At 41.9% G+C, this 14529-nt stretch overlaps 1 protein-coding gene across 5 annotated transcripts in view; it reads left to right on the top strand.

Moving 5' to 3' along the window:
- The window catches only part of SIL1 (SIL1 nucleotide exchange factor), a 40872-nt gene that overhangs the window by 17638 nt on the left and 8705 nt on the right, over positions 1–14529 (top strand). For all 5 annotated transcript variants that reach the window (XM_083349145.1, XM_083349141.1, XM_083349143.1 and 2 more), the window contains one exon: positions 5755–5851. In XM_083349145.1, the coding sequence (XP_083205271.1) occupies positions 5755–5851 (97 nt within the window). The remainder of the gene's footprint in view (positions 1–5754; positions 5852–14529) is intronic.

The raw sequence follows: 14529 nt of genomic DNA, 5'->3' as shown, positions 1-14529 counted from the left end.
GGTTCAAGGAAAGGGGCATAAAAATAGAAGAGCTTCTGTGCTAGATCGATTCAAGGAACAATTGAACACAACAAAACAGCTCATTGTATGATGAAAGGAAACTAGAAGGAGAGCAGCTTTCATTCCCAGGTTCCCCAGCAATTATGTTGTTCCTTTCATCATACAATGAGCTAATTGCCTTGGATGCTAGGTAGCCTTTTCTGACTGCCGTTGGTAGCCTTCATCTGCATAGATGTGTGTAATCGAAGCTTTAAAGCCAGCCACGATGGTTGCCATCCCTAAGCTGTGGAAGCGGAATTCTGTAATCAACTCCTTGCTCTGTGAATCAGTTATTGCTTTTGTTGATTCTGAGTCTTTCACTGTTCAGCTTCATTGAGTGATTTGTTCTTTCTGTAGCATGAAAAAGGAAGGGAGGAATCTCTAGACCGTGCATAATTTGATATAGTTCTCTTATTATCCCTCCCGTTTTTTTCTATCTGAAAGAGCCCCATAGAATGAAGCTTTTCTGTGCAAGCTAATTGAATACAGCATGACCTGTCTAGCCCATCAAAGCTATGTGCAAAGACACAAGATACGGCAACCTTCATGAAGCTCAGCAACTCTGGGTCCTGGAACCCTCCTGTGGTCACCTTCAATTTCTGTAGGAGAAAGCCAGGAAATAAATGTCATGGGTAGATTGGTTTTTTCTTCCTGGGGGGGTGGGTGGTGTTATTGTACTGAAAATTTGACCCATTTATAATTCTAGATGGGGAATAGTAAGGACCCGCCTCAATCAGTTCTCCCAAGAAAGCAGAACTCTTGAAATGGCATCAAAAGGAACTTTTATTGGGAAGTGTTGTCAGCAGGAATAGAAGGCAGGATCTGAGGGTTTCCTGCACGATTCAAGTAATTAAAGCATCTTCGCTAGAGTCTTGGCCATGGGAATCTTGGTGCATGGGATGAAATGCACCTGTTTGGAAAACAGTTCAGTCACCACCCAAATGACCATGTTCCCTGTGCTCTCTGGTAACTCCAGAATAAAATCCATGGAAATCTCCCATCAAGATGCTGATGGGCTTGTTACTGCCTGCAATAGCCCCGTTGTCCTACCATGTCTTCGTTTTGCTGCTGCACAGATAGGGCAGCTAGCCACATAGCTTTCAATGTCCTTCTTTATGGACAACCACCAAAACTGTCTCTTTACTAGATGGAGCATTTTCACGAAACCAAAATGTCCAGCCATCTTTGAGTCGTGACATAGTTGCATAAATTTCAGTCTCTGGGCTTTGGGCACATATAATTTTCCACCCACCCAAGGCAGTCCATCATCCATCGAGCAGAGATTCTTGTGATCCAGGAACCATTTATCTGTTTCCAAAGTCTGCCTGAACTCCGCTCCTGCTTCGCTATCTAGGGGCCTTGGTTTCTTTGCTTGCAAGCATGTGCTTACTAGAGCTGCTAATTGTTTAGATGGCATGAGGTGGTCCACCACTTCTGTTTTGGTGCTATCAAATACCAGACAGGTATTTGATAGTAAAGTTGAACTGGTGGAAGTGTTGAGACCATCTTGCTTGTTTTGGTGTCTAATGTAAGGACCTGCCTCAATCAGTTCTCCCAAAAAAGCAGAACTCTTGAAATGGCATCATTTCAAAAGGAACTTTTATTGGGAGGTGTTGACAGCAGGAATAGAAGGCAGGATCTGAGAGTTTCCCATGCAAATCAAGTAATTAAAAGAGGCCATAGTAACCCCACCCTAACTGTCCATCTGGACGGTTCAAACAGGCCAATCTGCAGGTGTGAAAATGCCATGGGGACAGAGTGATAAGGTGCCGTTTTCAAAGGTGTTAGGTGTCTGCGCCGTTTCTTCCGCGCTCGGAGATAAGGCAGATGGCCACAGGTACATTCCATTCTTATCCCATTAGCGACACATCGAAGAGGATAGAGCAAGAGACAGAGCAAAGCAAATACACATCGGCAACTCAGGCTTTCCCCTCCCCCTCAGGAGAATGGCAGAACCCGAAAAGAATAAGAAATCCCATGCACACAGAACATAGGGTTCTGACAATCAGACTTGTTAGGCTCTGACTTTTGTGGAAGCAAGATCTACTCTTCTTGATATTAGAAGGCTGACTCTAAAATATGATCATAATGTTTTAAATACATCATCATGTTAATACAGGGGTTCCCAACCAGCGGTGCTTCCACCCCCTGGGGGTGCAAGACGATATTCTAGGGGGTGCAAAAACTTGGGTTTTCAAAATTATAGTGTATATGCATAATTCATTGCCGTTATTTTGAACTTTTGTAAGGGGTGCGGAGTATACAAAAGCTTGGGAACCATTGTGTTAATGGAACAGAAAAAGCCAGGGAGATGTGGAAAATGAGTTTGAATTTAAAAAAAAGAAGTCAACAGATACAACATTGAGTTGGCAAATGAATGGAATAATTTGTGAAACGAAGCTGAGGGAAGAGAGCAAGGGAAGATATTACCTTGTTTAAAGCAGTACTTAGAATGCAGGAAAGGTATTTTATTCGTAAATGTTATTGCCATACCTATGAGGTTCAGCCAAAATGACTTTTCACAGTCATGTTTTCCTATCACTGGTTCTTTTCTCTTACTGTTTGTGATTATGCTGACTTATTCTTCAATACCCAACCATTGTTTATTATCTTGATATGTTTATGGTACTGCAATATTGTCTTTGTGGGTTAGTTGGCACTATTAGCTGTGTTAAATGACTTCCCCACCTTCCTATTGTCATTTTTCTCCAAGTGAAAATGAAGAGTGTTTCCTTTGAAGAGAAGCCAACATATTTGTGGCATCTCACTGCATGCTCAGGGTTGATCTTTATTTCATGTGCACTATCTTTATATTTTGGCTGGCATTGGAGGTTTAATGTAAAGTTTTCAAAAAATGTGTCTCTTTAATTCTTAACAATATCATCCTCCAGTCCATCAATCCACCATGAAACTGTAGCTTCCACTTCAGTGTTTCTATACCCATGGTCCTTTCCCATTCAATCTGCCCTCAAAACCTGCTGTATATTCTCTAAAACTTTCCAAAGGTTTGTCTCACTAGTGAAAACCCTGCTTCTTAACCTGGGCACTTGTCTTCTTTACCTGTCCAGTTCTGTTTATACAATATTATTCCTTGAATCTGTATATGCAAGACATCTTTTCATAGATATCTTTGGAATAGCAAATACGTTTTGTAACAAAGGAGAGATGCATGCAGTCGAAATAATTGTATACTATTTCCGTCAGTCTTTATTCCCATCATTTCCCTTTGCCATTTCCCATATTTACATTCAGATTGTAAACCACATGAAATACGAACCTGCTCTGTGCCAAGTCCATAGAGAGTGCTATATAAATTATAATAACATCCTTCCAACATAAAAAGGATATTTCTGTCTAAAACGGTCTACAGAATGCAGTTCTACCAGCCACGAGGAAGATCAAAGAGCTAAAATTGAGCTCAGAGGCAAAACTAAGATTCTGAAGTTCAGACTGACAAGCCAAACATGTTTTCAGGAGAGGTAGGCACGTCTTCCAGTTTGGCAAGGATGTTGACATTGATCCTGCTCGTGAAGGTCTCTCGGTAGATTTAAAGGTAAAAAAAATCACTTATACAACTATTTCTGCCTCCAAAGTATAGGCTTGGTTGTTGATGGACATGGGAGTAACTCCTATTCCTGAACCAACTAGGAAAAGCAAAAGCATCTCTTATCAAAGAGACCTCTCATTCCTGCCCCAATTTCCTTGAAGAATGGTTGTGATTTTCATTCTTACCCTTCCCCATTTTAACCTAATACAACAAAATCAGGATTTGGTATTACCAATCCACCATTTACAGTTAAGTTTAGGATGAGAAGTGTGGTTCAGGATGATTAAGACACAGTTAGTGGCAGTAGATGATCAGGAAATGTGGTTTCGGGATAGCAGAGTTTATGAGTTACATATACAATTAGTTCATATGGAAACAGCAAAAGAAAGAAAAGGAAGAAATCTTAACAATTCTCAAATTACAGTGGCCATTTCCCCTGATAATCTCCAGAAGGATGTGAGTTTTGATCTTTTGCCATTCCGAACTGTAAGATAAAACTGGACCCTTTGCATTACAATGCCTAGATTACCTAAAAGATCTAGAATCCTATTGTGGCAATATTACTTTTTTAAAAAGTAAAAAGAACGTGCTAAACCTACCAAGCTTTCTTTTCATGGATGCCTATAAGACATGTTTGTAAAAATGCCAATTTTTTTTTTGTAGATGCGTGCATACACTTCCTGTAGAGATGTGCGTGGAATGGAAAATAGGTTTTTTTTTAGAACCTGAAACACACAATTGCGTTCTAAAAGTTCTGATGAACCATGCTGGATGAGCCGTGACTAGCAGAAGCAAAATTGCTGCCGTGTCATGGTTGGGTGGAGTTTTGCAGCTCAGATTCGATAGCCCTGTTATTGAACATTTTAGCCTCCCTCTTGATATCTAGAAGTCTTCCCTTTATAATGTTCATCTAAACATTTCCAGAAGGGACGCGGTGGCTCAGTGGGTTAGGACGCTGAGCTTGTCGATCAGAAGATCGGCAGTTTGGCGGGTCGAATCCTGAGTGCCGCGTAGCAGAGTGAGCGCCTGTTACTCGTCCCAGCTTCTGCCAACCTAGCAGTTCGAAAGCACATAAAAATGCAAGTAGAAAAATAGGGACCGCTACGGTGGGAAGGTAACAGCGTTCCGTGCGCCTTTGGCATCTAGTCATGCCGGCCACATGACCACGGAGCTGGCTTTTTGGCTTTGAAATGGAGATGAGCACTGGCCCCTAGAGTCGGAAACAACTAGCACGCATGTGCGGGGGAACCTTTACCTTTACCTAAACATTTCCAGACCTGATCATCTCCCTTTAATATTGCAACTATCTCGAGCTGAAGACAACAATGCCCTTCTGGGTGACACTGAGTTAATCATTTTCTTTTAGGACAACTACCTTCATATGGTTTATCACTGTAGGGGTAAAATAAAGAGGGATCCTTATGTAAGTCAGTTTTTGCTCCTGACCGTAGGACACGAATTAGCAAAAAACCAAACCTGCAAAGAATTTTAGGGAATGTTTAAGACAACGTTCATATGCCTCGCCCTTTCTTTCCCCTCTTGTGTTCAGTAGCTCCCAACAAGGCTTATCTCAGCAGCCCGAGGAAGCTGCTAAGGGCTTGGGGGAGGCAGGGGAGGAAGGGTACTGATCCTGTCTTCCCAGAACTCAGGCCTCACCCTTATCTGCTTCATCATTGCTTTTTTCTTCCCCAAAAGGAAAGTAGTGAAATAGAAATAAAAACACGTCTGCCAGGAAGAAAAGCAAATTGAGGCATATTCAGAGCCAAATGACCTTATTTTATTCCCTGTCTGGACCAAAGTTATCTGTTTTGGTTCAGACACCAGCCACCCAAAAGCAACTGCATTGTGCACAGAACAATTTGTGCAGGAATTACTTTGTGTGTCCATGGCTTGTGATAAAAAAGGACATTGTGTTTTTCATCTTGTCAAGTTGTTCCAGCAGGTGGCGACTTGTGAAGCTAAAGCTAAACCAACATCCAGTACATGCTGTTTTGCAGTAGGATCTCTCTCCAGGGCTTCATATTCATTTTCAGCTTTGTAATATACTGTTAAAAAAAAAAATCCTTACCCTGACACAATTATTTCTTACGGAAGCCAGATTGCAGTAAAGTTTAAAGGATGCCGAGGTGTTTTTGACTGTAATGAGTTTTTATTTTCTCTCTTCCCAGCAACCCCAGAGTGCAAGTTGCAGCAATTCAAGGAGGTGCTTTACAAAAATTGCTGGTTATTTTGGCTACAGATCAGTCCTTGGCAGCAAAGAAAAAGGTACAGGGGGGGGGGAGAGCATGTAGAATTGAATATTTTACTAGAATGTTTATAGCCACCAGTGCAGGAATGTAAATATCCAAGGCTGAATCATGAGGATGGCTGGGGAAAAAGTGGTAAGATTGGGTTATTAGATTATTATAATCTAATAATGTTAGATTATTCCTAACATTTAAAGGTGCTAGCACTAATCAGCAAAGGTCATGCCCCTTTGCTGATTAGTGCTAGCAGAGCTGGGCTGCAAAATCTGGATGGTCATTAAATGTCAATAGAAAAAAAACCCCACTTTGCTTTCTGCCTCATGGGCACTTGAAATTTGCAGCCCAGATCTGATAGCCCGATCACTCAATAGATTTGAAGGTCGGAGTCTTCCTTCTGTGGTAATCACCGAAACATCTTGACACATGATCATCATACATAATTTTCAAAATAATTCTTACTGAAGAGCTTTAGTTGCAGGCAGGGCACCAGCGGACCAGGATACATGGCTTTCAGCTTAGGCCGTAGGCAATCCTTATGAAGCCATCTTTTGCTCCTGGAAGACATACGGGATGTACATTTTTAAAAAGTATTTGTTTAGTTTGGTTTGTATTCTAACCACCTCCACAGAGCACACTTGTAAATATTAGACAATATTAGTGTAAGAAGGAAAAGCAGTTGGTTGATTGCAACCTCTGTTTATGCCCAACTTTATCACAATCGGTGACCAGTTGCATGTGGCAGAAAGATATAAAATGACATTAAAAATGCATTTTACATGGTAACATAGAAGACAGTTTTCTTGTATAAAGTAATGGCAGCTGTAAGGATTTTGTGACTATTTGGGAGATGATGATAATGATTTATTGAAATTGTATCCTGCCTGATTCTCTATGTTAATTTAGTCTTGATAGTAAGAAGCAAATAAAGTCACCCGCAGACAAATGGAATTTTGGTTAGGAGGTGGAGTTAGGGCACATACTGCTACAAAAAGGACACATATGAGATCAAAGAAGCGTCAAAGAAGCATGTGGCCTAGAATCTCAGGTTCTTCCTGGCAATTTCATTTAGAAAAAGGGTACTGTTATATTTTCCCTCCGGTATGGTGAAGGGTAAGACATTAAAGCAGGCCAAAGAGAAACTCTACAGAATATTATACAGGTAATTGTTAATACATTGTTTGCCAATGTTTCCTGTTTATATTCAGGCTACTAGATCACCCTAAATCACCTGCAGAGTAGCTACACCTGCTGCCAAAGGATGGCATTAAGTCTTGTTGGACCCATGTCCAGCAGAAATTGGACAAGAAACTGCACTTAATCTGGATTCTAGTTTGCCAAGAAAAAGAAGATTGTCAGCACAGGCCGTCCTCTACTTACAACAGTTCATTTAGTGATGCGTTGAAAGTTACAACATCACTGAAAAAAGTGACTTCTGACCTTTTTTCACACTTATGACCTTTGCAGCATCCCCATCAAAATTCAGAGGCTTGGCAACAAATTCATATTTATGACGGTTGCAGTGCCCCAGGGTCATGTGTAACTTTCTGACAACTAAGTCAGTGGGGGAGCCAGCTTCACTTAACAACCATGTTACTAACTTAACAACTGTGGTGATTTGCTTAACAGCTGGGGCAAGAAAGGTTGTAAAAAGGGACAAAATTCACTTAAGAAATGTCTCACTTAGCAACAGAAGTGTTGGGCTCAATTGTGGTTGTAAGTCGAGGACTACCATTATAGGTTGTAGAAGCCAGAGAATTGCTAGGAGACTGAAGGTGAAACCAAAAATAGAAGGGACATAAAGGGATCGTAAACTCCAATGGATCACCCCCACCTTCTAAGAAGATTGCTCTGTTCAAAATGCAGCAGGCATGCAGAATAATAGCCTTAGGCATCTGGATTGGATAGTATCTAAGGCTTTTAAGTTACTATATGGCCACATCTGAAACCTGTATAATATCTGAGAGATGGATTTGGCTTTTAAAAGTTTTATGGCAATGGATAGATACTTGCCCCCTTCAATAGGAAAGAAGTCCAATATAGCTTTAGTGCTCTTGTTAGCCTTATCAGAAATAAGATTTAGTTGTTCATACCAGATTCCAAAGGATTAAAATACTACGCCAGGGATTTTGAAGGATGAAACCAGACCTGTATTGTTATTTTTTTTATCTGCTACAAATGTTTAGAGCCCCTAAATCCTTTTGAAAAGGCCCCAGGGATGACGTCTGAAGACCAGCCTGAGCTAAAGAGAGCCAGAATAAAGAAGCAGTGCTAATTCTTTATTATTCACTTTACGGGGATGGAATTCTGTTTTAAGTCGAGGTGATGACAATTGAATTCATACCAGTACTGAGGAGAAAGAGAGTCAGAATACAGCACTGCTAATCTTATAAAGAGGAAGCTCTGCTTTGTCTTAATGCTGTCAGGATAGGGCAGCTGAATGTGGACTGAATGAAATTGAGCTGAGTATGGTATCCTTCAACAAACTGGTTTTTTAGCACGTGCAAAAATCCTAATGCGGCCCATCCTTTCATTGGATTCTGTTTAGATTTGGGAAGGTCACAACCTGCCATAATAAGGTATAGGTCAGGGGTCAGCAACCTGAAACAGTGAAAGAACCACTCGGAACCGGTTCCTTCACAAAAGGAAAAACTGGGAGCCGCAAAAAATGTGTGTGCATGTGCATACATGCGTGCATGCGCAGAACAGGGTTTGACTGAAGAGTGGAGCCAAGGCAAGATATACACCTACCCTGCATATTTGAATTGATTGGTTGAACTTTTTTAGTCCCTCCTTTTTTTTTGGACTACACATAGCAGAGGACTGGGAGCCGCAGGAGACGGCTGAAAGAGCCGCATGTGGCTCTGGAGCCGCGGGTTGCAGACCTGTGGTATAGGTAGTCCTCAACTTACATTGAGTGACAGTTCAAAGTTACAATGGCACTGAAAAAAGTGACTTATGACCATTTTTCACAGTTACCACCTTTGCAGCATCCCCGTGGTTAGGTGATCAAAATTCAGCTGCTTGGCAACTGGTTCATACTTACCATTTGTCTGAAATGGTATAGGGTTTCCTGCCTGAGCAAGGGGTTGGACTAGAAGACCTCCAAGGTCCCTTCCAACTTGATGATGATGATGACGATGACTTGCAGCATCCCATGGTCACGTGATCCCCTTTTACGACCTTCTGACAAGCAAAGTCAGTGGGGGAAGCCAGATTCACTTAACCACCGGGTTCCTAACTTATCAACTGCAGCAATTCGCTTAATGACTGAGGCAAGAAAGGTGGTAAAATGGGGCAACACTGACTTAAATGTCTCATTTAACAACAGAAATATTGGGCTCACTTGTGGCTGTCAGTCGAGGTCTACCTGTACAAGAAGCCATCTCAAGGAAGAAAAAGAAATAGAAATTATGTGTCCAAGGGGAAATGAATGAATAGAAAGTACTGTCTTTTATTGAGCAAAGTGAAGTTTTGCATTAAGGGGTATTAGGTTTCCACAAAATGATTACTAGGTAAGTTTTTCAGGGACTGGAAATACCCAGTCTGCATGATGGAAAGCTCTCCAGTGCTTCATCCAAGAATGTAAGCTAATACAGATATTGCTGAAAGCCACATTCTCCACACACCCTCATCCTCTTCCTACTGACATTTAGCCATTCTGCATTTTGCAAGGCTTCTGGACTGGCCCTACGCCGATGGATTCACACATCATTGGACAGCGAAGGCAGTTCAACTCTGCTGCAGAGCACAGGAATTGTGAATTCAGTTGTGCTGAACATTTGAAAGTCATCAGGTTATCTGGCCCTGAAGTAGAGTCAGGGAAATCATGACTGTGTGTGATGAGATGGATTTGGGGTTTGAATGACACAGGAAAAGCATTCTGGGAGACAACTCTTACGTGTACGGCAAAGCTGAGAGGTCTTCAGATGGTAAAAGTGGAGCTGAAGGAGTTAAAAATCACAGGTTGTCCTCAATTTATGACTGTTCGCTTAACAACCGTTCAAAGTTATGATGGACTTCCCCAGAGCTACTAATAACCCGTTTTTGGAGTTACGACCACTCACATAAACGCATGAGACACACAAAACACACACACATGTCACGTGATCACATTTTGGGCATTTGGCAACTGACTCAACCTTTATGGCCATTTGCAGTCTGCTTCGCTCACATGACTGCCATTTGCGATTTTTTTTCTCTTTTTTTTTTACCGGTTTTCAGCATTAACTTCCAGTTTTCAGCAAAAGATGCCCATTGGAGAAAAGGAATTCACTTAATAGGTGCCATGTTTAACAATGTGGCCATCATAAAAACATGGTCGTAACTTTGAACCCGATCAAGCAATGTCTCAAATTACAACATCTGCAATGACTTATGACCACAATTCCAGGCTCAATTACGCTCTTGAGTCAAAGGTTACCTGCATTAGGATAAGAGATTGAGAAGGTAAGGATGGAAAACAGCTCTGTGATGATAAAAGACACATGCCTTATAGCTATTCGACATTCCTGGTCTGTTGATCGGCCCCATTTTCCTGGAATAATGGTGAAAAATAATGTCTGAACTGTTTCTGCACTGGTTTGATTTTGTCCACCCTAGGGTCGGCTTGGGGGATTGTATTGGTCTATAGAATGGTAGGGCAGACTGTCTAACATCCTAATGGCAAGTCTGAATAGCCACACCTTAACACAAACAGAAGTAGACCCCCCTGAGAGGCTGAGGCACTTGGTTTCTACCTGTAGCAGTCACCAAGATTTGAAGTTCTCACCAGGAACGAAGACCTGAAAAACACTCCTGGCTGATTGATTGGGATAGAAGTTGGAATGAGGGCGAAGGTTTGCTGTCCGAGCTTGTGAGGGTTGGTTAAGGGTCGGTGCTGTCTCTGAACTCTGAAGTTGGGGTCTTATTGGCTCTTCAGTTGTCCCCTCACTGCCTGGCGTATACAGTCTAGTGATTCTTCCTCAGTGTGCACCTTCGCTATTCTTTTTGGCAGCAAGCCTGCTACAAACCCTAGTGTGATAAATAGGTCACTGCTTTTATGTGGGTTCATAAAGCCATGTGGCCTGCTCTAATCAGGATCATGCTGTCAACCTTTTAACAAGGCCGCCTCTGAATATCCTTGCCTTAAGCCGTATTCAAAGCTCGGAGTTTCTCGGGATGTTTGGCGCACCGGAGGAAAAAAGGAACAAGACGGATGTGTATTTTTGTGCATGAGCAAAATGCTTCCTGAGGGAGAATTTCTCCCATACTAAAGGCATGCAGAAAATGTTTATGGCACATTCCTGGACGCTATGCTGAACAAACTGGTAATCTTGCAAAATGTTCATTCAGCCTTTGTGCTAGAGGGAAGAAAGGTGGGCTGGAGAATTTGTCTTCTTTCATCTGCTCATTGCTCACTTGGCTTCAAGTGGGCCAGTCATCAATAGTGTGTGTGTGTGTGTGTGTTAGAAGGTTATCTTGTCTTACTTTCAAATGACTTTATGGATCACCCTTGAGCAAAGAGGCTCTGTGAGGCTTCTGTGCTTAGCAATAGCAATATTGCTTAGACTTATAAATTGCCCATAGTACTTTACAGCACTCTCTGAGTGGTTTACAAATGTCAGCCTATTGGCCCTCAACAATCTGGATCCTCACTTTACCGACCTCGGAAGGATTGAAGGCTGAGTTAACCTTGAGCCGGTCAGGATTGAACTCCAGGCTGTGGGCAGAGTTAGCCCGCAATACTGCATTCTAACCACTGGGCCACCAGAGCTCCAGTAGCAGAGTGTTCTTGGGCCTATTCACAAACCTTTGGGCTGGCTGGTTACATTTGCTTCCTTTCTATCTTTGTATAAAGAAACAACACAGGAAAAAGATTCATTAGCCAAGACTTTGCTTTCTCATTCCATTGTGCCCCAGGGAGATGGCAGGATGCTTTTAATTGGCCCAGGATTCCTGTTTTATATTCTCCAATTTACTTCTGAATTGACTGCCCTCTCATTACGCTAACTTTTAGCACAAAGGAAAATTTGTATCCATCCTGGTAACTCCAGCAACTCCAGGTTGGGATAAGGAAACCTTTGCACCATTGTGAGCTCTGGAGGTCAAAGACAGGTTTCATTTATTGGTCAATTGTTTGGCTGTAGCCTAGCATATTGTGGTTTGTAAAGCATGTCTCATAACCTGAATTCAAGTGCTGCTATTTATATACCTCTAGCTCCTCTGCCTGCTAGCCACAAACATTCCTCCAGTTTCTTGTTGCTTTTTTCATAAATGCGACTCCTGCACATGAATGAAATGAAGGATAGAAAGAGGGAAGGTCACTTGGTGCTTTTGGTCAATTACGTTTGTGTGTGTGTGCATGTGTATAATAATTTCACAGATAATTAAAGACAGCCACATTCATAATTATTCCTCATCACCCTCCCATAACATCTGCCTGGCGAATTCAGTCCTGTGGGGTTGGCACGTTCAGGTCCTTTTGACTAAAGATACCTGCCCATCCCTATTCAGGCACTGTGAAAATTGCAGTATTCCAATATTTGAGGGGCTCCTATAAAGATGAGGGTGGGTCAAACTATTTTACAAAGCACCAAAGGGCAAGACAAGAAACCAATGGATGGAAACTAACCAAGGAGAGGATCAACTAACCAAGGAGAGAATCAGCCTAGAACTAAGGAGGAATTTCCTAACAGCGAGAGCAATCAACCAATGGAACCGCTGGGCTTCAGAAGTTGTGGCTGCTCCATCACTGGAGGCTTTCAAAAAGAGACTGGACAATCATTTGTCTGAAGTGGTATAGAGTCTCCTACTTGAGCAAGGGGTTGGACTAGAAGACCTCCAAGGTCCCTTCCAATTCTATATTCTACGAAGACATATTTTTCATGAGCTGGTGGTGCTGGAGGTCTTGTGACATTACAGCATGCCTTTGTTATAAAAGCCAAAGCATCACCTAAATTACAAGAAGGAATAGTCTGGAGAAACTGAGGTCCTGAGAAGAAAAGTGCACGCAGGGAAGATGTACTAAGAGAGAGGTTGGGTTCTCGTGAGCGGTGAAATCAAACCCAGGCAGTTGTGTTGAATAAGCCAAAGTTGGCTGGGTTCAAACATAATGCTAACCCTTAAACCATTGTTCACAAACCATAATGGTGAAGTTCGCACTACCAAAGGGTGTGAAGGAATTAGAGGTGACCATAGGGAAGGAATGAGAGAGCTGTTAAGGGAAAGAGTGAGTTGTTAAGAGGGGTCTTAGGGAAGAGGTTGCACAGTCCATCATCTGTCTGCAAGAGAAAGAAACTCAAAATGATCTCCCCTTGTTTTGTTTTTAGTATAAAATGGGACAGAGAGGAACTTGTATAGGCTTTCAAGATTCTGTTATTCTACATTACTACAATAAAAAGCATTCCTGGAATCCTTGTCAGGCTTGTTTCTTGACTGGTCTACCCAAGGGCTGAGAAAAATCAGACAAATCACACTTTGGCTTATCATAAAATTTGTTGTTTGTTGCAAAGTCGTGTCTGACCCATCGCAACCCCATGGACAACGTTCCTCAAGGCCTTCCTGTCCTCTACCATGTTCTGGAGTCCATTTAAGCTCACACCTACTGCTTCAGTGACTCCATCCAGCCACCTCATTCTCTGTCGTCCCCTTCTTCTCTTGCCCTCAATCTTTCCCAGCATTAGGCTCTTCTCCAGTGAGTCCTTCCTTCTCATTAGGTGGCCAAAGTATTTGAGTTTTACCTTCAGGATCTGGCCTTCTAAAGAGCAGTCAGGGTTCATCTCTAGGCCTGACCGGTTTGATCCCCTTGCAGTCTAAGGGACTCGCAGGAGTCTTCTCCAGCACCATAGTTCAAAGGCCTCTGTTCATTGGCACTCGGCCTTTCTTATGGTCCAATCATAAAATTACAATCCATAAAAATAACAAGCCAGTAACCCTGACATCTGCAACCCTCAACTTTTTGGGCCATCAATGACTGTGATTAGTGTGCCAGAAATGTATCCAAATCCGTGTGATTTTCACTGCGGACAGCACCTTATAATCTTAATGCCATTCTGTTTAGTGTGCCTTAGAGAGAAATGTTGAAGCCGTAGCAATAATTAATGCTACTATCTAATTAATGAGGATTATTAAACTCAAGCAAAAGGGCTGCGCATACTACTACTGTTTTCATCCCCAGATGTTTGTGCTTGAGTCAATTCTGTGATGGGAATAAAACCTTGAAAGGGCTTATCTCCGCTTGGGAGTTTGGATCACTCTGAGAGTTGATTTCTTTTCATACAGTACTTGTGTTTTCAATATTTCTGTGGCAAATTCCCCATGGATGCAATCTGTTGCCTTTCCCCTGGTGTCTTGCAAACCAGGATCTCTGTGTAGATATTATCCTGCTGGCTTCCCAGTCTGGAGGAAAATAAATTGAAATCAGTGAATAATGAAAGCGAAATACAGTAATTCTGACCCCAAGAATTGTATACATTTATCTTAAAGCCCAAATTAAAAGCCTTGGGTAGGGTGTTGGTGGTAGTATTTTATTTCAGTCACTGATCAGCAAAACATAACATGCAAGAATTGCAGCTATTCTGTTACGTTATAAGAAAGGAGTAAAATTTAAATCACTATTTATCAAATTTATATGGCCACCCATCTTACCAGAAGTCACTAGCACAGTCTCTACAATTGTGATACCTGCATTATTAAGATTATAGAGTTAAGATTATGAAG

The sequence above is a fragment of the Vipera ursinii genome (genome assembly GCF_947247035.1).
Source record: "Vipera ursinii genome assembly, chromosome: 1".
Taxonomy (NCBI): Eukaryota; Metazoa; Chordata; class Lepidosauria; order Squamata; family Viperidae; genus Vipera; species Vipera ursinii.
Note: the sequence above shows the minus strand (reverse complement) of the source record. Positions and strands in the feature narration are given on the sequence as shown.